The sequence below is a fragment of the Ranitomeya variabilis genome, chromosome 2 (genome assembly GCF_051348905.1).
Source record: "Ranitomeya variabilis isolate aRanVar5 chromosome 2, aRanVar5.hap1, whole genome shotgun sequence".
Taxonomy (NCBI): domain Eukaryota; kingdom Metazoa; phylum Chordata; class Amphibia; order Anura; family Dendrobatidae; genus Ranitomeya; species Ranitomeya variabilis.
In genome coordinates, this window is record NC_135233.1 from 74,030,400 (window position 1) to 74,056,365 (window position 25,966).

The 25,966-nt window shown below is 43.6% G+C and overlaps 1 protein-coding gene across 2 annotated transcripts in view; it reads left to right on the forward strand.

Annotated features, from left to right (window-relative positions):
• KIF16B (kinesin family member 16B) overlaps window positions 1–25,966 on the forward strand; it is a 376,655-nt gene that overhangs the window by 291,677 nt on the left and 59,012 nt on the right. For both annotated transcript variants that reach the window (XM_077282562.1, XM_077282563.1), the window contains 2 exons: window positions 5,485–5,607; window positions 11,510–11,599. In XM_077282562.1, coding sequence (XP_077138677.1) covers window positions 5,485–5,607; window positions 11,510–11,599 — 213 coding nt within the window. The remainder of the gene's footprint in view (window positions 1–5,484; window positions 5,608–11,509; window positions 11,600–25,966) is intronic.

Genomic DNA, 25,966 nt, shown 5'->3' on the forward strand with positions numbered 1-25,966 from the left:
ACGGATTGGCATACGTCGTGTCCGTTTTACGACGGATGCGTCGAAATTTGGCCACACGTCGTCGGCAAAAAACGTTGCTTGTAACGTTTTTTGTCTCCGCCTAAAAAACGTGTCGCGACGCATCCTGTGGCATACGTCGTTGGCTACAATGGAAGCCTATGAGCGACGGATGCGTCGGGACACGTCGTACGACGCAATGCAGCGCTGCAATACGTTTTTTTGCACTGAGCATGCTCAGAAGCTGGATTTTGTTGCCAATTGGCCAGACACCCCCAAATCTATATAAACCTGGCCTGGGCCTTCAACCCCACATATGCCAGCAAGACCCAGAGAGAAGACTGCCAGCCACAAGACCCCAGCCAGCCACGTATTTAAGTGCCACGTACTATAAATACTATAACTACGTGGTTATACGTGGCACTTATATACATGGCACTTATATACGTGGCACTGAAATACGTGGCACTGAAATACGTGGCACTGAAATACGTGGCACTGAAATACGTGGCACTGAAATACGTGGCACTGAAATACGTGGCACTTATATACGTGGCACTTATATACGTGACACTTAAATACGTGACACTTAAATACGTGACACTTAAATACGTGGCACTGAAATACGTGGCACTGAAATACGTGGCACTATGACTGTCAGAAAATGTTCATTAAACGGTTAGGGGTGAGGTTAGGGGTAGGGTTAGGGTTTGGATCCCTTTATCATCATCCGTAGTTCATTAATCGGATGTATCCAGAGTCGCCTCCGTCTCCGTTGCTGCAGAAGCATCCTCCGTTTTTCCGCTGCCGCCTCCTTCTCCCGCACTATGATATCCAGGCGATTCGTCTCAAAGATAATGTCGGTAACCAAACTAGCAATGCTCACAAGAACACCTTCCATCGCTGCCACAAAACTAAAACCCTCAAAGATGGGCTGTAAAAACAGTAACTATATAGTTTTCCATATTTTCCAGTAGCCAATCAAATTTGGGAGCCTCCCTTTTAAAAACGGATCAGTCGTAAAAACGGATGCAACGGATGGTAAAAACGGATGCAACGTATGCAACGCATCCAGTATTTTCGACGGAAACGTTTAACGGATTTGCGACGGATCCGTCGAAATGCTGTATGCGTTGCATACGTTTTTCACTTTTTTGACGCATCCGTTTTTTCGGCAAAAAAACGGATTTGCGACGTAATGCAGTTAACGCTAGTGTGAAAGTAGCCTAAGACACTCAAATGTTTTCTAAGATTTGAAGAGGCTCTTAAGTGTGTGGTATAATGTAACTGTCTGTTGTCTCAGATATCACCTAAAACATTTTAGATGTTGAAAGTGAATGAATAACATTGGCTACAATTGCTCTATTGCAACTATTACACTATGTTCACATGTTGTGGTTCTTGCTGCATATATTGGCTGTTTTTTTAAATAAAACTTTATAGCTGCTTTTTACAGTACCAGCAAAAGCTGTGAAATTTTAGAAATCGCTTGTTTTTTTCTGACTGAATTGGAAAACTGTTGCTTTTCTGAAAACTGCAACATGTCAGTTTTTTGCAGCATTTTTCACCCATAGAAAGCAATGAGTAAATGCAAAAATGCAGCTATCTGTTTTTGCAGTGCTTGATGAAAAAAACACAATTACAGCAGTATATGAAACACATTTATTTTCTTAATTTTCCCCAAGTTTAAATTTTACCATAATGTCTTGATGTTCTCACATGAACATGGCTGCTAGAATTAGCACAGGTCTATTTTAGTGATGTGTTTAAGGAAACCATACCTGACCGTCTCCGTGCCCTACCAATATGTGAAAGTGAACAATGTAGTACCAACTCAGTACTCTAGCAGTGTGTTAAAGTAAACTAGTACTACCTACTCAATGCCCTACCAATATGTTAGGCTAGTTTCACACTAGCGTTTTGAGGAGCTGCGGACTTCCTCTGTGAAGCTCGCCCTCGGCCGCACCTCCGCCGCTTGCTCCGCCTACTTCTGCATGCGGCCTGCGTACCTATCTTTAACATTAATAGTAAAAAAATGGAACAGCACAACACTTTAAACTTATCTTCTGGGTGCAAAGCCTCCAGGAAGCCCATCCACCGGCTATCCAAAGTCCATAGATTCAAACAAAAACCAGGCAGCACTCCATTATTTCTTAATCAATTGTGCAGTGTTTAATTACACCCACATGTCTGTCCCGTAAAAAAATGGAACAGCACAACACTTTAGGGCTGTCCCACACGTCCAGATAATTCCGGTACTGGAATAAATCGGTACCGGAGTTATCCGTGTCCGTGTGCCTGGGAACTCACGTAGGCCATACGTGTGGCACACGTGTGCCGCCCGTATGGCGAGTGGGTACCACACGGAGCGTGTGGTACCCACTCTGCATCTTGCTGAATCCGCGATTCATATGTTCCCTGCAGCAGCGTTTGCTGCAGAGAAAATATGAATCATAGTGTTTAAAATAAAGATCTATGTGTCCGCCGCCCCCCCACCCCTTGTGCGCCCCCCCGCTGTTCAGAAAATACTTACCCACTCCCTCGCTGCTTCCTGGTCTGGCCGCGGCTTCTAGTGTATGCGGTCACGTGGGGCCGATCATTTACAGTCATGAATATGTGGCTCCACCTCCCATAGGGGCGGAGCCGACTATTCATGATTGTAAATGATCGGCCCCACGTGACCGCATACAGTAGGAGGCGCGGGGCAGAGAGGAAGGAGTGACAGCCAACGAGGGAAGCGGGTGAGTATTTTCAGAACAGCGGGGGGCGCACAGGGGGTGGGGGGGCGGCGGACACATAGATCTTTATTTTAAACACTATTATTCATATTTTCTCTGCAGCAAACGCTGCTGCACAGAAGATATGAATCGCGGCTTCAGCACCATGTGGGGGGGACAGCGCTTACTGTAGCGCTGTCTCCTGCACGCACACGGACCCCAGACGGAGAATGTCCGTGTGAGGTCCGTGTTTTACACGGACCCATTGACTCTATTGGGTCCGTGTAATACGTGCGCTCCCACGAACACTGACATGTCTCCGTGTTTGGCACACGGAGACACGGTCCGCAAAAAATCAATGACATCTGAACAGATGCATTGATTTTTATGGGTCTACGTGTGTCAGTGTCTCCGGTACGGGAGGAAACTGTCACCTCACGTACCGGAGCCACTGACGTGTGAAACCGGCCTTAAACTTATCTTCTGGGTGCAAAGCCTCCAGGACAGACATGTGGGTGTAATTAAACACTGCACAATTGATTAAGAAATAATGGAGTGCTGCCTGGTTTTTGTTTGAATCTATCTTTAACATTAGGTATGCAGGTCGTGCGGCTGTATGCGGATGCATCGTTTTGACGATGCGGAGAAAAAAAGAAATTGCAACCAGCTGCGTCCTACACTGGTCGCCGCATCGTCAAAACAAAGCATGCGGAGGCATCTGCATACAGCCGCACTACCTGCGTACCTAATGTTAAAGATAGGTACGCAGGCCGCATGCAGAAGTAGGCGGAGCTAGCGGCGGAGGTGCGGCCGAGGGCGGGGCTTCACGGAGGAAGTCCGCAGCTCCTCAAAACGCTAATGTGAAACCGGCCTTAGGCAAACAATACCCAATCAATTCCGCTTCTCCCATTGTTTTACATTTGCAATTGTGCAGGTTTTTCATGAACTCATGTAACCTTAATTCATGGCTGTACTTCATACATGAAGCCAGCTTTTTTGTTCAGAATCGTAATTTTTTTCAAACCTAAAAAACTTTTTTCTCCTAAATATTGTGATCTAATTTCCCTGTTTTCCAAAAACCTTTTATGATTTCACATCATCTTTGCATTGGTGGCCTAGCAACCTGTATTGCATATGCTTGAAATGTAGAAGCAAAGCTGAACTTTAGGATCCTGAAACATGCAGCAAGAAAAGTAGCAAAAAAAGCAGAAAAATCTGTGTTTTGTCTGCAGCATTTTTACTGTCAAGAGATCAGGCTTTTTTTGCCGTAAAAAAGCAACATGTGAGCATAGCCTCGACTTGATTGAGATTTTTCCAACAGGTGTGTCTTTCACAGGAACTGCGTCTATGCCACCCTGTCTTAGGGTATGTGCACACGTTGCAGATTCTGCTGCGGATTTTTCAGCAGCGGATTTGGAAAATCCGCAGTGCAAAACCACTGCGGTTTTCACTGCGGATTTTATCGTGGTTTCTTCTGCGGATTCCTCTGCGGGTTTTCAACTGCACTTTCCTATTGGTGCATGTTGAAAACCGCTGCGGAATCCGCAGAAAGAATTGACATGCTGCGGAAAATAATCCGCTGCGTTTCCGCGCTGAATTTTCCCCATCATGTGCACAGCGTTTTTTTTTCCCCATAGGCTTACATGGTACTGTAAACTTTGGGAAAACTGCAGCAAAATCCGCAGCCCCCTTCACACGTCCTGATATTTTCAGTACTGGAAAAACCTGTGTTGAAGATATCCATGTCTCTGTGTGTCATACATTTGGCAACCGTGTGCCATATCGGTATCGCACATACCGGCGCCTGAGAAAAGCCAGCACAGTTCACGCTGTTCTCATGCTGCTCACATCATAGTCGCCTGATCTCCCTGCGATCATTATGAGCAGGGGACAATGTTGAGAGTTGTATTTAGCTCTCACTGTCTACATCGAGTGTAAAATGAAGAATAAAATAAAAAAAATATTATACTTCAACCCCTAATCCCCTGAAGCCATTGTCCCCCGTAAAAAACAAAACAAAAAAACAATATCTCTGACCTGTCCAAAGTTGAAGGAATCCATAGTGTCCCACGCCGTAATCCGTCTGTGCAACCTTTGCTTATCAGCATGAACAGTGGCCTGAGGCGACTCCTCACACTGAAGAGCAGGGGAGAATGACTCGCTGTAGCGAGAGCCGGCCCATGAACCGCGCTGACCTCAGTAAGATCATTGCAGTTCACCGCAGAAACCATCTGGAAACTCTCTTAAAATCCTTCTCAAAATCTCAAAACTTAACGTTTACCTTCAGTTTCCCTCAGCGAAAAAGACTTGGTGTGCACATACAGTAAATGGTGAGGAACAGAAACCCAAAACATGAACATTTTTCATCATATCTTGGTTAACCTAAAACTAGAAGAAAAACCTTATAAAGTGCGAGTTAATTGATCACCACAGTGCATGCAAACTGGAACTTAAATCCCAAAGTAAGTATTGTTTTTGTTCACACATACTGGCTGCGTGGGTGGTAAAGCAAATTTAGTTATTGCAGTAGACCAAAAATGTAATTTATTGTCTTTTTTGCTCAGGCTGCTTTATTATATTATTATAGTATTTATTGTACCAGTCTGCTTCAAATATGTTTAGTAGGATTTTTTTCAGATAATGTGTAGTGATTTATATTAAAACTTGAAATTTTTTTGTGTAAATAAATATCCTTCTCAAATTTCTCATTCTTGTTTTTTTTTCCTTGTCCAGCCCACACGTATAAATGTCCTCTTTTATTTCCCTGCAGCGGTTGGTTTCGCGCTCTCTAGGTGTAAATCCTGATGATCTAACTGATCCAGTGAAAGTAACAATACCTCGCTATGTTCTTTGTGGACAAGGAAAAGATGAACACTATGAGTTTGAAATAAAGGTAATTGTAACTGTTGTGGTCATCGTTATAAATCCTCATTTTTGTATAAATCAGTATTTAATTTTGTATTACATTGTATGTTTAGAGAAAACGTGTAATCTTACCTTCAAACAGAATTTGCCCCTGTTCCAAGTCTAAAGCCTTTGTTCCATTTGCACAATTGATTCACAATCAGTGATGCTTCATAACTGGACAGGCTGATTTCACAGAAGTGTTATTGACTTGGAGGTACATTGTGATTAAGTGTAACCTTAATTTTTTTGAGCAGTGTATAAAGGTTAGACACAACATTTCTTGCTGCCCTAGATCGAATTCATTTTTACAGCTCCCTAATGAATGGTGGTGGTTTTCTTTCTTGTGTTGATGGACACCTTCTTAAAGTTTAAACTTATAACTACTAGATTTTTTCCTACCAAAAAAAAATCTTATTTATATATTTTTTTTTATTCTAGACTGGTCATGTAACTAATAACATAGATTATTGGTTGAGTAGCATACTGATCCCCATTGTGTTGAAGGGAACCTGTCATGTAGAATGCTGTAGATAAGCCCCTGATGCCGGTGGGCTTAGCTCAACTTCCATTTTGGGGGTGACAGGTTCCCTTTAACTCCAGCAAAATGGCGCCAAAGGTGGCGCCTGCACAGTAGCATTTATCGCTTGATTATAGATGATGATGCGCATGTGCCGCTGCCGGAACCATTTTGCTGGAGCTAAGTTTTTTTTATGCTCCAACAAAATAGCGCCAGCACATGCGCAGTAGCATTTATCCCTAAGCGATATCAATGCTCTTAATCTGTGCAAGCCCCGCCCACTGGCACAGATTGAGAGCATCGCTTGCCAGTAGATGCTACTCTGTGCATGCGCTGGCACCATTTTGTTAAGGCAAAAAAAAAAAAAATTGGCTCCAGCAAAATGGCACCGGTGGCGCATGCGCTTGCTGATAGATGCTACTGCGCAGGCACAATATAAACTGCACGAGCGCAGTATTTAAAGTAGGGGTTAGGTCACTGAAAATTCACTGACCTGTCATTTAGGCACACAAGGATTATGATGAGACCAGAGCACTACATAAAGTCTCGCCCACAGGCTGCCCAAAAGCACAAGAATCTCATTAACTGAAAACTGCAAATAATAATAATAATCTTTATTTTTATATAGCGCTAACATATTCCGCAGGGCTTTACAGTTTGCACACATTATCATCACTGTCCCCGATGGGGCTCACAATCTAAATTCCCTATCAGTATGTCTTTGGAATGTGGGAGGAAACCGGAGTACCCGGAGGAAACCCACGCAAACACGGGGAGAACATACAAACTCCTTGCAGATGTTTCCTTGGTGGAATTTGAACCCAGGACCCCAGTGCTGCAAGGCTGCTGTGCTAACCACTGAGCCACCGTGCTGCCCAAATAAAGATTAAACAACAACCACAAAACTGATTTCATCACCAGGTATCATTTTAATCAGTCTTACAGTGGCAACCTGTGCAATACTTAGCAAAACACTGATGACAGGTTCACTTTAATCATTGATTAGGCTTTGTAATATATTTTGTTACCTTACTTTGCTTCCATATATCTTAAACACCATGCTGAAAGTGCTGGCTTGTCTGCCTAGTTCATGCTATCTTACTAGCTGACTTGAGCTGCAGGTCTAGCTAAGATCTGTGCTTGGTGAGTTCGTGCTCCGCTCCCCCTATGCCCAGACACAACTTCCTTTGTGAGCCGGTTGAGGGGAGCAGATAACCTCACTGTTTAAGGGTATGTGCACACGTCCGGATTTCTTGCAGAAATTTCCTGAAGAAAAACGGAAATTTTCTGCTAGAAATCCGCATTTTTTTTTTTGTTTTTTTTTCCGTTTTTTTCGAGGTTTTTTTAGCATTCTGCAAGCGTAATTAGCTTGCAGAATGCTAAAGTTTTCCAAGCGATCTGTAGCATCGCTTGGAAAACTGACTGACAGGTTGGTCACACTTGTCAAACATACTGTTTGACAAGTGTGACCAACTTTTTACTATAGATGCTGCTTATGCAGCAAGAATGTTTAAAAATAATAAAAAAAATAAAGTCACCTGCAGACCTCAGCGGCGTCCGTTCCGTATAGATGGTGTGTGCGCGCAGGACCTTCCATGACGTCGCGGTCACGTGAGCGGTCACATGACCGGTCTCGACCAATCACAGGACCGTGACGTCATCGCAGGTCCTTCACCGCACACCAGCTACAGGAACCGAAGCGGCAGCATGCACCTGAGAGGCGGGAAGACATCGAAGGTAAGTATAGGACTATTTTTTATTTTAATTTTTTTTTCTTTTGACCAATTATATGGTGCCCAGTCCGTGGAGGAGAGTCTCCTCTCCTCCACCCTGGGTACCAACCGCACATAATCTGCTTACCGCATGGTGTGCACAGCCCCGTGCGGGAAGTAAGCAGATCAATGCACTCCTAGGTGTGCGGAATCCCCGCAATTCCGCATTTTTAATGAACATGTTGCTTTTTTTTCCGCGAGGCGATTTTTTCTCGGAAAAAATCGCAACATTTGCACAAAAAATGCGGAATACACTGTAAATAATAGGCGGCATAGGTTAGCGTTTTTTTCGCGTTTTTATCACGTTTTTATAGCGAAAATACGCGAAAAAAACGCGAAAAATACTGAACGTGTGCACATGGCCTAAAGGAAATCTGGTATCAGGAAAAATGCTATTAACCTGCAGATATGGGGTTAATCAGCAGGTTAATAGCATTACTAATCTACTATGTGCACGCACTTAGCCAAGCTCTGCGGGGAGAAAATGAACTTACCCCAAGTCACCGGAATGAGTTCAGTCACCTGCCTGAAAATACACTACGATAGCTCTAACCGCGCCCCTGGCACTCACTGACAGCCAGCCCCAATGCAGAGCGAGTGACAGTCAGGGGCATGGTATCTACTATATAATTGTCTAAGGGTCACTTCCGTCTTTCTGTCTGTCCTTCTGTCTGTCACGGATATTCATTGGTCGGGGCCTCTGTCTGTCATGGAATCTAAGTCACTGATTGGTCGTGGCAAAACGCCCACAACCATTGCCACGACCAATCAGCGACGCGCACAGTCCGGAAAAAAATGGCCGCTCCTTACTCCCCGCATTCAGTGCCCGGCGCCCGCATACACCCCTCCGGTCACCGCTCACACAGGGTTAATGCCGGCGGTAACGGACCACGTTATGCGGCGGGTAACGCACTCCTTTTACCGCCGCTATTGAGCCTGTGTGACCAAGTTTTTACTATTGACTCAGCCTATGCAGCGTCAATAGTAAAAACATCTAATGTTAAAAATAATTTTAAAAAATAAAAAATCGTTATATACTCACCCTCCGTTGGCCCCTCGGATCCACAACAGGCCTTTCCCGCTCGCAACGCTCCTGTAACCTTACCGCTCCATGCTGCGGTCTCACGAGATGATGACGTAGCGGTCTCGCGAGACCGCTACGTCATCATCTCGCGAGACCGCAGCGTCATCATCTCGCGAGACCGCAGCATGGAGCGGTAAGGTTACCAGAGTGTCGCGAGCGGGAAAGGCCTGTTGTGGATCCGAGGGGCCGACGGAGGGTGAGTATATAACGATTTTTTATTTTAATTCTTTTTTTTAACAGGGATATGATGCCCACATTGCTATATACTACGTTTGCTGTGCTATATACTACGTAGGCTGGGCAATATACTACGTGGCTGGGCAATATACTACATGGGCAATATACTACGTGGCTGGGCTATATACTACGTGGCTGGGCTATATACTACGTGGCTGGGCAATATACTACGTGGCTGGGCAATATACTACATGGCTGGGCAATATACTACGTGGCTGGGCAATATACTACGTGGCTGGGCAATATACTACGTGGCTGGGCAATATATTAGGTGGCTGGACAATATACTACATCACTGGGCAATATACTACGTGGCTGGGCAATATACTACGTGGCTGGGCAATATACTACGTGGCTGGGCAATATACTACGTGGCTGGGCAATATATTAGGTGGCTGGACAATATACTACATCACTGGGCAATATACTACGTGGCTGGGCAATATACTACGTGGCTGGGCAATATACTACGTGGCTGGGCAATATACTACGTGGCTGGGCAATATACTACGTGGCTGGGCAATATACTACGTGGCTGGGCAATATACTACGTGGCTGGGCAATATATTAGGTGGCTGGACAATATACTACATCACTGGGCAATATATTAGGTGGCTGGACAATATACTACGTGGCTGGGCAATATACTACGTGGCTGGGCAATATACTACGTGGCTGGGCAATATACTACGTGGCTGGGCAATATACTACGTGGCTGGGCAATATACTACGTGGCTGGGCAATATACTACGTGGCTGGGCAATATACTACGTGGCTGGGCAATATATTAGGTGGCTGGACAATATACTACATCACTGGGCAATATACTATGTGGCTGGGCAATATACTACGTGGCTGGGCAATATACTACTTGGCTGGGCAATATACTACGTGGCTGGGCAATATACTACGTGGACATGCATATGCTAGAATACCCGATGCGTTAGAATCGGGCCACCATGTAGTACTCTATACTCGGAGCTGTGACTGAACCCGTGCTGGCGCCGATATCTTGGCTGAAGCCCAAACACTGCCTGAGGGAATAAAATTCATTTTCTCACCACAGCGTTTAGTTAAGTGTGGGCAGTTGTCAGGTTAATAACTCTATTAATCTGCAGACTAACCCAATATCTGCGGGTTAATAGCGTTTTTTCTGGTGATAGGTTCCCTTTAAGGGCAGGTGCAGACGACCATATTTTTGGTCCAAGTGCAATCCGACAAAACATCAGATCACACTCGTACCAATATTATTCTATGGGGCCGTACTCATGTCCGATTTTTTTCTCAAACAGAGTCTGCCCCATTAAAAATTGTAGCATGCATGATTTACAGCCGTTATTCGGATCGTACTCAGCCATACAAGTCAGTGAATCCGTGGAAAACATTGCAACTCGGATGACATCTGAGTGCGGTTACATTTTTAGAGACTGACAGAATGTAGGTTTTTTTTCCCATTTTCTCCTCATCCGAGAAAATTGGATCACACAGATCAAAGTCTGATTATTAGAACAGGTCCGATTTTCTCAGATTAGTGAAAATATGGTCGTGTGGCCCTAGCCGAAGTCTAGACCTGCAGTTTAAATCGGCTACTAAGACAAAATAAACTAGGCAGACAAGCCAGCTCGAAAAAGTCTCTCCAAATATCCTAGAGTGGAGTGGGGAGAAACTAGCCAGGGGTGGTGCCAAACTAGTCACGCTTTTCCTTATTGTCCTTGGGCTGCTCTTCGATCTGTGTTTTCTCTGAAACATCGGAGTGTTTCAGGAAAAAATATACCTGACTGTGATCGTGCAGCCAGACTCTGCCCTTAGGCACCATGAATCTAGTAACAGGTTCCTTCTACAGCTAAATATCCACCAATTTTAATTGATTCTGTGAAATAATTTACTTTTTTTTTCACCTGGGTTACACTAATAGATTTCCGCCTCACAGACGACCACTGATATATCAGGGAACCCAAATCTGAAAAGAAGCCATATTAATGGGTTGTCATGGATTAGACAAAAATGTTGTCTTCTTAAAACAGTGTCCTCTAATCACGAGTAGGGACTGTCATTGTTATTTTAAACTTTATTGAACCCAAGCAGCAGTCCCACACCCAACCCGTGGGCCCTTTAGCTCTTGGTTTTTATAGAATGTGGTCATGTTTTTCTAATCTATTCAATTACTAATCATTGACAAAAGTTGCCCCAACAATCTCTTTTTTGCGCTTGTATATTACTTATGGATTCAGTATTAATTACGGGGGGGTTGTACTATTTGTATCTTTGTCTTCTGCAGATAATTGTCTTAGAAGAAACTTGGACGGTTTTCAGAAGATATAGCCGATTCCGAGAAATGCATAAAACATTCAAGTTAAAGTACCCCGAGGTACAGTATTTTTTATAAACGTTGTACCGATTGCATTTTAATCTGCATTTTGGAGAATGGATGTTTCCGTAGCTCGGGTAGGTAAATCCCATTCTTGATGAACATTTACCAGTATTTGAGTTATAAAGTACACCAAAAACACGTACAACACTTGCCACCTGTTCTGTTTCTTCTTCTTAAAAAAAAAAAAAAAAAAAAAGATTTGCTTCCCAATGGAACGACTGGCAAAATTCACTCTTTATTTTGACAATTCAGTTTAGGTTCCCCGTTAAGGGATCATCCTGGGTGAAATCCATTGGAGTTGGCTGTATTATAAATATGTAAATGTAGAATTTGTACGTAAGGGGAGGATCCTAAATGTATTGGTTTCTGCAATAGAGATTTACTCCTCCCCGTTATACACGAATTTCCAACTTTTTACATGTATATACTGTATAGCACCAAGGTTGCTGCTATCTGGATAGTTTGGAGGGGGGGGGGAAGGATTTTTCTTTTCCTATTTTTTTTTTTTAGGGTGGTTATTTATGCTACTTTTGTCAAAATCATTGTTTTGAAGTGTAGAATTAATCAACATGATACATTGTAGTTTTGCAAAATGTTAGCTGTCAGTAATTAAAAAAAAAAAAATCAGGTTGAAACTTCTGCATAAAACATTTTTACATATAATAATAACATAAATGTATTCCCTGGTATTATCTTTAGTGGTCTAGAGAGGTTTATGCTTTAATACTCAAACTCTGGTGGTCTAGGAAGGAGAAAGGATCAAATTGATCTGTACAGATGAATCTTAGCTGTGGGCTCAAACAAGGAAGCTCATTCTTTTGTTTCATATTTTGTTTGTATAGGTTGGGGTTTATGGATCAAAGTAGACAAGTTCGAAACTTCATGTTAATACCTTCCTCCCTGTATTCCCATAATAATAATTTGATCAAAAATTTGACCAAATATGTGTAAAAGGCTTTTTAGCAGAAACAAACATTTTAGACTTAGTTGTCTTAGACTTACTGTAAATCATTCAGCTGCCACTATGAAAACTAATTCTCCGAGCAGTCATAAATACTCGGAGGTCACTCGAGCTTGCTCGGGAAAATCCGAGCAACGAGTACACTCGCTCCTCACCACTTTCTATCCGCTCCGCTGACATGAGCAGAGCTGTGGCGGGACAAGGCCATGGTGACTGCGGCTCATCAAATTCATGACCAACGGCACTGTTCGATACCCCACAAATCTTACTCAAGCAGGAAATGAAGTAGGATTTGTGGCATAGAGGTGTTGACTGCTCATCCAATGCTCCTAATTCATGAATAGGTGGTAAGCTTTTTCGTGAATTAGGTGCGTCTGACTCCAGCTTGCCCCCTCATCAACACCAGCATGAGCAACCCCGGTCTGAATGAATTCAGCACTAGGTGTCCAGAACCCTGATAGTGTTGACGGCTGTTTGAACCAAGTAGGATATCATTCACATTCTGCTAGAGAACTTTGTTTTACTAAGGCAGAGTACATGTAATCAAGAATGGACAAAAGATTTTAGACCAGTAAGCACTGGTTCCCTGTTTTGTTTTGTTTTTCATTTATTCCACATCGTAACCATGATCCAAGAAGTATCTTTTCTCCTGTGACTTGTTAAGCATAGCAAGATGAGGAGACTTAGTCGGAATGCTTCTCTAGGAAATATGCAAATTGTCTCTTCAGAGAGGAAGCGGACTAGAACTCTAGTGCCACCTATTGGAAGTAGCTATACTAAAAGTCAATGTTGACCCTTTAACAAGCCTTCACACATGACTTGGCATAAAAGCCAAAACCAGAATCTCAATTTGCAGACACTGTGTTTTGGGGTAGTGCCCCTTATAAGTGCAAAGTGTGAGATCTGGTTTGGCTGTGTGAGAGGCATCTGACAGGGATCCAAGGGGTAACGTTTCTCTTTGTGGAGAGTGACATGTTAAAGGAAAGGTACCGCGTTTGTAGATCATTAGTAAATCACTGTAATGTAGCATAACATGCTGCTATAACCAAGTTTTAAATGCAAGTGAAACAGATTTTGTGTGTTATGAGTTTCAAGAAGGCACTGGGGGCTGACATCTTGGTTTCACAGCAGTAGCACGACACTATCAGTGTCATATTACGGCACCCCATGGACATAGGGTCAGCGCCGGTCTATTATCTCCTATCTCTAACATTGCAGCAGCATTAGCAGTGAGCTGGGCACGCCTCTGTGGGCTGCACAACTCACTGCTGTAGGTGTGGCTGGCTGCCATTTTACTATAGCCCAGTGCTATCTGCTGAGCTCCACTTACTCTCTATCACAGGAGAGAAGCGCTCACTGGAGCCGGAGGATGGAGAGTGGGGAGTGTGGGTGATTTACCCCGTGCTTCTCTGTACTCCAGGCACTGCACGTCCTGAGCAGACATCCTCTGCTCTCACACGCTGCCCTCCCTGGGTGCTTCTCCTGCTCTGTCTCCGCCTCCTCACACACAGTCCCTGTGATCTCCAGTAAGCTGCACTCACAGCCTGCAGAGAGGGAGCTGACACCTGGAGAAAGAGCAGGGCAGCTGACAGGACAGGGATTAAGGTGGGGGGAGGGGGGATGGCAAGAATGTTAGGGCTCCTTTCCACTTGCGAGATAAACGTCCGTGTCTTGCATGTGAAAACCAAGCTCTGGCGCCGGCACTCCAGAGTGGAGAGTGCGGCTGCATAGCAATACATGCAGCCACACGCTCCACTCCCAAGTGCTGGCGCCAGAGCTTGGTTTTCACATGTGAGACACGGACGTTTATCTCACAAGTGGAAAGGAGCCCTTAGTCACAAAACAGGAGAGAAGTAGCATGCACACAACAGGGATCACATACCCTTCCCCCATATATCTTTTCTATGATCTCACATAGGCCAGCACACTGCTCTCCTGAAATACTCTGTGCTGCAGTCACCCTGCTCCTTCCCCCATATATCTCCCTCTGTGACTCTGGAGGTGACTGTCTCTCTCCCAATGGGTGCTCTCCATCCCCCTGTGCCTGTTCGCTCTCGCTCCTATGCACTCCTCTCCCCCTGCATGTCTTTCCCCATTGCACACACAGCTCAGTGCTTGCGGTAACAGGAGCTGCGGGGGTCATGCTGTCACATGTCAGCGTGACCCCCACAGCTGTGACTATCACCTGCGGTAACGCTACCGCCGGTACTGTCGGTCACAGCGCTTCGGGATCATGCTGGCAGGTGTCAGTGTGATTCCGCAGCTGACTGTGACCTGCAGCGGTGACTTGCGGTAAAAAAGCAGGTGCGGACCGATGAGACTACTGCTCCCATTAGGCTATGTCTGATGGGAGAGTAGTATCATCTGCCGCTACCTGTGCTCACAGTTTAAAAAAAATAAATAAAAAGTTACATTACATACACATTCACATAAAAATAAAAAAAAAATTATACTCACGGCGGCGCAGTGATCCACTGCAGGGGGCAATCTCATCCTGTCAGTCTATCGCCGGCTGTCTTTGAAAGCAGTCATATCACTGATGTAACTGCTCTCAAAGTGATCAGGATCATCGTGGTACATTATGGATTATCTTCTCGGCGGACAGGTGAGGAATATTTGTGGTTTATTTTATTTTTGTTGCAGGAGACGAGGGATTCGGGGATTATGCGTTCGGTAAGTATAGTTTAATTAAGATTAAGAAAGGACTTTATTCGGGCTGTGTCTTTATTTACAATACAACTAAAGGATTAGTAATGGATAGGTGTCTTATATACGCCTCTCCATTACTAAGCTGTGGGTTTGATGTCACCTGACAATAGAAAGGTGACAGCAACCCCACAAATATGAAACTAACTTGCCACCGCTACAGGGCAAGTGAGAAGAGAAGGGCAAAGTGCCAGAAAAGACGCATCTAATAGATGCGCCATTTCTGGGGTGGCTGAGGTTTTTAGCCTGGGGGAGGCAATATCCATGGCCCCTTCCTAGGCTATTAATATCCCGCAGCTCTTCGCATAACCTTTGCTGGTTTTTATAGGGGGACCCCACGTAATTTTTTTTGTTTGCCGTCCCCCATTTTAATAGCCAGTAAAAGCTAAGTATACAGTTGTGTGTGTGTCAGCGTGTGAGCGTCAGCGTGCGCACACTCGCCCCATAGACCAGCACACTGCTCTCCTGAAATACTCTGCTCCCTCCACCGTATATCTCTCTGTGACCCCCCCCATAGACCAGCACACTGCCATATGGATCACGCATAATGTTGCCATATCTATTTATCACATAATACTCCCATAAAGACCACACATTATACCGCCATATATATTTATTACATAATACTGCCATATAGATCACACATGATGCAACCATATATATTTTTTACATAGTACTGTCGTATAGACTACACTTGATGCGGACAAGTATTATGTGTGATCTGTATTATGGCAGTATGGTGGAATAATGTAAAAAATATATGACTATTATATGATAACTATATTGTGGGATTATGTGTGATCTATGTGGCATTATTATGTGACAATTATATGATGGTTTTATGTGTGATCTACATGGTGTTGTGTGTGATCTATATAACGGTATTATGTGTGATCTATATGGCGGTATTATGTGAGAAGTATATGGCGGTATTATATGAGAACACTATGGCGGTATGTGTGATCTTTATGATGGTATTATATGAGAACTATATGGCGCCATTATGTGTGATCTATATGATGGTATTATGTGAGAACTATATGATGTTTATAGCCTAGGAAGGGGTTAATACCTATGGATCTTCCCAGGCTATGAATATCAGCCCGCAGCTGTATATTTAGCCTTTACTGGCTTTTAAAATAGGGGGACCCCCCAAAAAACAACGTGGGGTCCCCCTATAATTAATAACCAGAAAAGGCTATGCAGGCAGCTGCGGGCTGATGTTAATAGCCTAAGAAGGGGCCATGGATATTGCACCCACCCCCTTCCCCGGCTACAAACACCAGCTCATAGCCACCCCTGAAATGGCGCATCTCTAAGATGCGCCAAATCCGGCACTTAGCCTCTCTCTTCCCATTACCCTGTAGGAGGTGTCATATGGGTAATATTTGTGGGGTTAATGTCACCTTTGTATTGTAAGGTGACATCAAGCTGGCTTAGTAATGGAGAGGCGTCAATAAGACACCTATCCATTACTAATCCTATAGTTGTAAAGGGGTTAAATAAACACAGCCAGAATAAATTATTTTAATGAAATAAAACACTACACACTTTCTCATCTTTATTAGTCAGCTAACCGTGCAACGCCCTCAATCTCCTGAAAAACAAAACAAAACAGCAGTATACTCCCTGTTCCCGCACACACACACACATATTCACAGTTCACAGTCTCCGCCCACACTCTTCCTCCTCCGCAGTGTTTATCGCACGCAACTCCGCAACAAAACCTCAGATTTTTACACCTGCAGTTTTGCTGCGGATTTGCCTAACTCAATGGTAGTCAATGGGTGCAGAAACGCTGCAGAGCCGCAAAAAGAATTGACATGCTGTGGAAAATAAAACCCTGCAAATCCGCACGTATTTTGCCGCAGCATGTGCACAACAATTCTCAATTTCCCATTGACAAATATTGGTTGTGCACTACACTGCGGATTTGATGGAATTCCGCGCATCCAAAAACACTGCAGAAACGCATCAAAAAAAGTGTCTCACCCCTGCTATTCCATGTGTATCTCTCTCCATCACACTCCATATGTCTCTCATCATACTACATGTCTCTCTCCTCATCACGCTCCATGTGTCTCACCCCTGCTATTCCATGTGTATCTCTCTCCTCATCACGCTCCATGTGTCTCACCCCTGCTATTCCATGTGTATCTCTCTCCTCATCGCGCTCCATGTGTCTCACCCCCGCTGTTTCATGTGCATCTCTCTCCCCATCATGCTCCATGTGTCTCACCCCTGCTATTCCATGTGCATCTCTCTCCCCATCATGCTCCATGTGTCTCACCCATGCTATTCCATGTGTATCTCTCTCCCCATCACGCTCCATGTGTCTCACCCCTGCTGTTCCATGTGTATCTCTCCATCACACTCCATTTGTCTCTCTCCTCATCACGCTCCATGTGTCTCACCCCTGCTATTCCTTGTGTATCTCTCACCCCTAGGGATACTAGACCACCCAAAAGGGGAGGGAAATGGTGATGTCAGCAGTTACTGACCCAATTTTCCAGCTAACAGTAAAGCTGGTAAGTCTTACTATAGCTGCTTGAGGTCTAAAACGGAAAATGCTTCCCCTAGTGGTCAATATATATATTTGTAAGAAAATATCAAATATTTTTTTCATATAGAAATGTTTGCAAACATTGCATTAATACATTTTATTTACTATGTTAAGCTTAATTTCACAAAAAACAAACTACAAGAAAACTGGTGGCACCTTCCCTTTAAGCATGCCGAGATGAGGAGACCATGAATGATGGCACCATTAGAGGTATGTGTAGGTAAACCCTATTAGAATGAATAGCTGGGTAGTACGCACAATCGACTGCTGCTCTATACAGCCAGTATCTGAAAAGATCCCAGTTTTCTGGATCGGTGGGGGTCATGGTGATCAGACCCCCCCCCAGCAATCAGAAAGTTAGGGATAACTTTTAAGGTTGAGAACACCTCTTTAAGCACATTAGCCTGAACTTGTTTTGCTCAGAAATGTTCCAGCCAAAAGTCAATAGATTGGGGGATGGAGATATAATATTAATGCAATCAACATGGTAAGACAGAAATGTGAGTGGGTAACAACTGGCCATGTCTCTGAATGTTTTATTTCATATGCTTTGTGCTGGCATAGAGATTCACACTCAGTCCCAGACTTTAAATATGATGTCTTTGTGGTATTTTCCTGATGTAGAGGTCAGATAGACCTTGAAACACGTTGAATAAACCACCAGAGCTTTTCATTACATTTGAATCTGTATTATTGTGGCAGCGCGGACTTAATCCACAAACTATCCTGCACAACGTCTCTGAGAAGGTCGCGTGGGCGGCCCGTGGATCTGCAGCAGCCGATACGCACATGCTTTTTGCCTTACACCATCAGGTGAGCAGCTCCATGTTAAGCCCCAAGGGAGGTTTGCACGTTAATGACCGGGCCAATTTTTACAATTCTGTCCCTTTATGAGGTTATAACTCTGGAACGCTTCAACGGATCTTGGTGATTTTGACATTGTTTTCTCGTGTCATATTGTACTTCATGATAGTGGTAACATTTCTTTGATATAACAAGCATTTATTTGTGAAAAAAACGGAAATTTGGCGAAAATGTTGAAAATTTTGCAATTTTCCAACTCTGAATTTTTATGCCCTTAAATCAGAGATATGTCACACAAAATAATTAATAAGTAACATTTCCCACATGTCTACTTTACATCAGCACAATTTTGGAACCAACATTTTTTTTGTTAGGGAGTTATAAGAGTTAAAAGTTGACCAGCAATTTCTCATTTTTACAACACAATATTTTTTAGGGACCACATCACATTTGAAGTCAATTTGAGGGGTCTATATGATAGAAAATAACCAAGTGTGACACCATTCTAAAAACTGCACCCCTCAAGGTGCTCAAAACCACATTCAAGTAGTTTATTAACCCTTCAGGTGTTTTACAGGAATTTTTGGAATGTTTAAAAAAAAAAGGAACATTTAACTTTTTTTCACCAAAAATTTACTTCAGCTCCAATTTTTTATTTTACCAAGGGTAACAGGAGAAAATGGACCCCAAAGGTTGTTGTCCAATTTGTTCTGAGTACGCTGATACCCCATATGTGGGGGGGAAACCACCATTTGGGCGCATGGCAGAGCTCGGAAGGGAAGGAGCGCCATTTGGAATGCAGACTTAGAGGGATTGGTCTGCAGGCGTCACGTTGCATTTGCAGAGCCCCTGATGCACCTAAACAGTAGAAATCCCCCACAAGTGACCCCATATTGAAAACTAGACCCCCCCCCCAAGGAACGTATCTAGATGTGTTGAGAACTTTGAACCCCCAAGTGTTTCACTACAGTTTATAACGCAGAGTCGTGAAAATAAAAATTAATTTTTTTTCCCACAAAAATGTTTTTTTAGCCCCCCAAAATTTTTATTTTCCCAAAGGTAACAAGAAAAATTTGACTCCAATAGTTGTTGTCCACTTTGTCCTGAGTATGCTGATACCCCATATGTTGGGGTAAACCCCTGTTTTGGCGCACGGGAGAGCTCGGAAGGGAAGGAGCACTGTTTTACTTTTTAAACGCAGAATTGGCTGGAATTGAGATCGGGAGCCATGTCACGTTTGGAGAGCCCCTGATGTGCCGAAACAGTGGAAACTCCCCAATTCTAACTGAAACCCTATCCCAAACACACCCCTAACCCTAAACCCAACCTTAAATGTAATCCTAACCCTAACTTTAGCCCTAACTTTATCCCTAACCCCAACCCTAGCCCCAACCCTAGCCCCAATGGGAAAATGGAAATAAATACATTTTTAATTTTTTTTTATATTTCCCTAACTAAGGGGGTGATGAAGGGGGGTTTGATTTACTTTTATAGCGGGTTTTTTAACGGATTTTTATGATTGGCAGCTGTCACACACTAAAAGACGCTTTTTATTGCAAAAAATATTTTTTGCGTTACCACATTTTGAGACCTAAAATTTTTCCATATTTTTGTCCACAGAGTCATGTGTGGTCTTGTTTTTTGCGGGACGAGTTGACGTTTTTATTGGTAATATTTTTGGGCATGTGACATTTTTTGATCGCTTCTTATTCCGATTTTTGTGAGGCAGAATGACCAAAAACCAGCTATTCATGAATTTCTTTTTGGTGGGGGGTGTTTATACCGTTCCATGTTTGGTAAAATGGATAAAGCAGTTTTATTCTTTGGGTCAGTATGATTACAGCGATACCTCATTTACATAATTTTTTTATGTTTTGGCGCTTTTATACGATAAAAACTATTTTATAGAAAAAATAATTATTTTTGCATCGCTTTATTCTGAGGACTATAACTTTTTAATTTTTTTGCTGATGATGCTGTATGGCGGCTCGTTTTTTGCGGGACAAGATAACGTTTTCAGCGGTGCCATGGTTATTTATATCAGTCTTTTTCATCGCGTGTTATTCCACTTTGTTTGGCGGTATGATAATAGTGTTTTTTGCCTCGTTTTTTTTTTTTTTTTTTTTTTATAGGTCGGTTCGTTACGGATGCGGCGATATTAAATGTGTACTTTTATTGTTTTTTTTTTATTTAGATAAAAAATGTATTTATGGGAGCTATATATATATATATATATATATATATATATATATATATATATATATATATATATATATATATATATATATATATATATATATATATATAATATTTTACACATTTAAAATATTTTTTCTTTACTCTGTCCCAGAGGGGACATCACTGTATAGTGACAGATCGCTGATCTGACACTTTGCAGAGCACTGTGTCAGATCAGCGATCTGACATGCAGGGCTCCCGGCTTACCAGCGCCTGCTCTCAGCAGGCACTTGGTAAGCCACCTCCCTGCAGGACCCGGAACTAGTCCCGTGGCCATTTTGGATCCGGGGCCTGCAGGGAGGAGACGCTCCGTACAAGATGAGCACATCGCCTTGTACCGATCGTCTCAGGGAAGCACGCAGGGAGCCCCCTCCCTGCGTGATGCTTCCCTGTACCGCCGGAAGCAGTGTGCCGGGGGTTAATGTGCCGGGAGCGGTCCGTGACCGCTCCTGGCACATAGTGCCGGATGTCAGCCTCGATAGTCAGCTGACAGCCAGCCCAGATCGGCCGCGCTCCCCCTCGTGGCCGATCGCATATGACTTACTATCCTGTCTCTGGGAATTAAGTCCCAGGTCACCTTGATGGGATAGTACGTCATATGGGATTAAGGGGTTAAAAAACTGCCCTTAATCTGAGTATATGACCCTATATGCGCTTTTTGTCTCCCTAATCTACCAGACTTTAAATAGACCTTTTAAAGAATATGTTGATGCATTCCCCACACCCATATCTCAGCATAACAAAAATGCTTTTAATTTGGGAAAGATGGCAGCCTTTTTTTTTTTTTAATCATCCACCTTTTTTGAAACATCTGTCAAATTTTCACAGGATACATTTTGACAATTCAAAGTTCAATTTACAGAAGATTATCATTTTGTCTAAGTAGAAATTTTTATTAAAGGAATCTTGGGCAGCATGAAATTCAGATAGGTTTATTACAGTAACTGGTGTTTTACTCTTTTTTGAGAAAATAGAGATGGAAAACGAGCCATGTACAGAGAAAGGAATCCAGGCAGGAGAAAGAGTCCACTGAGCGGCTCCCTTTGGCTGCTCCTCATTTTACTTAGTTTGATTGACAGGTCCCTCCGTATACGCAAACAGGGCGCGACCTAGCAATGAATCTCAGCCTGATTGGAAGCTAGCAGGAACCCTGCAGTCAACTCTTCTCTCTTTTATAGGCTCGTTTTTTTAAGCTCTTTCTCTGAAAACCCAGAAAGTAAAACCTAGCTTCTTCTATAGAGAACGAGCCAACCTGAATTTCATGCTGCCCAAGTATTGGATAGCGTTAAATGACAGGTTCTCTTTACGTGTAGTAGGTCGGATATGGAATTACAACTTATACTGTAATTAAGCCACAACTATTGTCTGTAAATAAGCTCCCTGTATTCAGGTGGCATATCCATCTGTGTCATGGTACTACGGTAGCACGTTCACGCTGATCGGATTATGTTGGCTTAGGCTACTTTCACACTAGCGTCGGGAACAACCCGTCGCTGCGCGTCGGGCCGACGTTCCCGACGCTAGTGTGTTCTCCGCCGCACAACGGGGGCAGCGGATGCATATTTCCCACGCATCCGCTGCCCCATTGTGATGTGCGGGGAAGTGCGGGGAGGTGGGGGCGGAGTTCCGACTGCGCATGCGCGGTCGGAAAAAGCGGACCGTCGGGAGCAAAAAACGTTACATGTAACGTTTTTTTCTCCCGACGGACCGCTACCATACGCCCAAACGCCGCCAAACGCATTCACCGTTTGGAAATGCGTCGCAAATGCGTCGCAAATGCGTCGCTAATGTTACTCTATGACGAAACAACGTATCCAGCAAAAACTTTTGCTGGATGCGGCGTTTCGCAAAAACGACGCATTTGCGACGTATTGCAGTTAACGCTAGTGTGAAACTAGCCTTAGTTGCAGGTTACAATTAAGGAAAATACTGCTGTTTGAAGGAAATTTTTGAAGTGTGCAAGCTACTGTCACGTCTCCCTTCATCTAGTGATTGCTGTCATCGAACTAACGTTGTCACTGTCAAAACAGTGTAAATATGATTTCCTCACAAGTTTTGCCTTTTCACGGCAAGCACCTGCGGCCTAATTATTTTGTATTTTTAAAATGTAATCTGCACGGCTGCCGCAAGCTTCTTTGCTAATCCGTCGCATTTAAACCAGATGAGTTCAAAAGGCGTCAATGAATAGTAAGTGTCGGAAAGCCACACAGCCTGTTTCGCATTTCTTATCCCTTTTAAGTTTAGAAAAAGGTGATGCTTCCAAGAATTAAATGTAAAACCGTTTTAGGCAGTTCTGTTAGATTCCTATAGATTAAAGTATCCAAAGTTTGGGAGAGGAATATGCCTGCTGAGCCGCCAGCAATATCTCGGCCTGTGTGGTTCCTATTTTCTTATCTAATCACTGAGCTCCTTGGCTAACAGATTCAAGTGTCAAATCACAGCAACGCGAGGCATTACTGAGAAATGCTCCTCTCTCCTAGAAGACTCATTTCTCTATTTCCTAAGAAGAATCCAGTCTTGTAAGTAGATTTAGTTTCAGTTTATATTTGATTTAAAGGGTTCCTACACTTTCCCTAACCAATATGGTTATTAGACATTGTTTTCCATTACACTTAATATATATTCAGCAGTGCAGACACTATTATTATTATTTATATAGCACAATTTATTCCATGTGCTGTACATGAGAAGGGGTTACATACAAAGTTATAGATATCGTTTACACTAAACAAATGAAAGACTGGTACAGAGGGGAGAGGACTGGTACAGAGGGGAGAGGACCCTTTCCTTGCGGACTGACATTCTATGGGATAATGGGGGAGAGACAGAAGGTCGGGGTACAGCAGCTCTGGTGGTGGTGAGGCAGCAGCTCAGGTGGTGGTGAGTCAGCAGAATGGTTATTGCAGACTGTAAGCTTTCCTGAAGAGATGAGTTTTCAGGTTCCGTCTGCAGGATCCGAGGTTGGTGGATAGTCGGACATGTTGAGGCGTGGAAATTGAGGATGGGGGATTTTCGGGAGAAATCTTGGAGGCGGTTGTGTGAGGAACGAATAAGTGTGGAGGACAGTAGAAGGTTTTGTGAGGATCGAAGGTTATGTGAGGGAAGATATCGGGAGATTAGTTCAGAGATATAGGGAGGGGACAGGTTGTGGATGGCTTCGTAGGTCAGTGTTAGTAGTTTGAACTGGATATATTGGGGAATTGGGAGCCAGTGGAGGGATTTGCAGAGGGGAGAACAGGGGAGTAGCGAGTAGAGAGGTGGATTTGTCGGGCAGCAAAGAGGCCACAGAGGAGGGTGTTGCAGTAATCGAGGCAGGAAATGATGAGGGCATGCACAAGAGTTTTAGTAGATTGAGGGCTGAGGAACAGGCGGATTCTGGAAATATCTTTGAGTTAGAGGCGACATGAGGTGGCAAGAGTTTGAACGTGCGGTTTGAAGGACAGGGCAGAAACGAGAGTTACTCCGAAGCAGCGAATTTTTGGTGAGGGAGAAAGCGTAATGCCGTTTACCATAATAGATAGGTCGGGAAGGGGAGGTACGTGAGATGGAGGAAAGATGATAAGTTTGGTTTTGTCTACATTGAGGTTTAGGAAGCGAGAGGTGAAGAAGGAGGATATCGCTGATTACTCCGGGCTTCTGGACAGCAGAGAGGTAGATCTGAGTGTCGTCTGCATACAAGTGGTACTGGAAGCCATGGGACTTTGAGTTGTCCTAGGTCAAGGGTATAGATGGAAAAAAGTAAGGGCCCAGAACAGAGCGTTGAGGGACTCCAACAGAGAGAGGGCGGGATGAGGAGGTAGTGTGGGAGTGGGAAACGCTAAATGTGCAGTCGGGAAGATATGAGGCAATCCAGGACAGGGCAAGGTCTTTGATGCCAAGGGAATAAAGAATCTGTAGCAGTAGGCAATGATTGACTGTGTCGAAGGCAGAGGACAGGTCAAGAAGGAAGAGGATGGAGAACTGTCTGTTAGCTTTGGCTGTGAGTAAATCATTAGGAATTTTGGTCAGGGCAGTTTCGGTGGAGTGGTGGGGCGGAAGTGTATTATGGCTGTCATGATCAGTTACATGTGTATATACTGTATGAAAGTGTCATTTCCAGGTTCAGTTTATAAATTGCTGGTGGCTAACAAGATAATGGTCTCCTTACCGATTAGGGGGTGTTTATACATAATTTTTTTTTGCATTTGGGGCCCCATCTGGTCTTACATCCGATACTCTTCCCTCCCACAAAACCTGATTCTAGTGTATAGACTGACTGGGCTATTGTCTATAAAGGTGCAGACAGAGTCACCGTGTGCCTGTCATGCATCATTTTCAGCAGTATATGCCTATTGGAGGTGAGCACTAAGATGTAGTCCACCATGTCTTGCTGTCATATCAGTTTGCCCCATTAAACTGCTGCCAATGTGTACAGGTCATGTTATGTGCATCCCTAACAGGTCTATAAAACTTAATACTCCAGTATATAATTCTTAATCTTTACTCACCTTCTATGTAAATCTGAGGCTTCTAGTCATGTTGATGATTCTGGATATTGGTTCTGTCACTCTCTTCCTGCCAGTAGTCATGCCCACTACAGTATGAATGATGAGCTGGACTTCCCCGACATCACGATGCTCTATGAGGAAATCTCACAGATTTGTGCTGACAGCCAACTTCTCTGGCAAGCACATTGAAGATGGGTGAATGGTCTCCCAGCTCTATTTTTGATCTATGCATGCTCTTGAACTCGCTGGTACTCGAGGCATGGAGGAAGCCTCTGGGTATCACCAGCTTCCACAGCAAGCACAGATCGAAAATTTAGCTCCAGGCATACATTCAGTTTCAATGTGCATGCTCGCGGAGCTGGCCATCACCTTGAAGACACAGGCTTTTCTCGTAGAAGGACATACATGACTTGGTGCGGTTAGCAGATCAATCAAACTGTGTTGGGCGTGACTATTTTTTGGAGAAGCTTAAAGGAAATTATATTCACTGCCACCCACATGACTGGAAGCTAGAAATTTACACAGAAGGTAATTAAATATTGCATTTTTTCTCCTTCTATACTGGGGCGTTTAACTTTATAGACACGTTAGGGATCCATGTCACG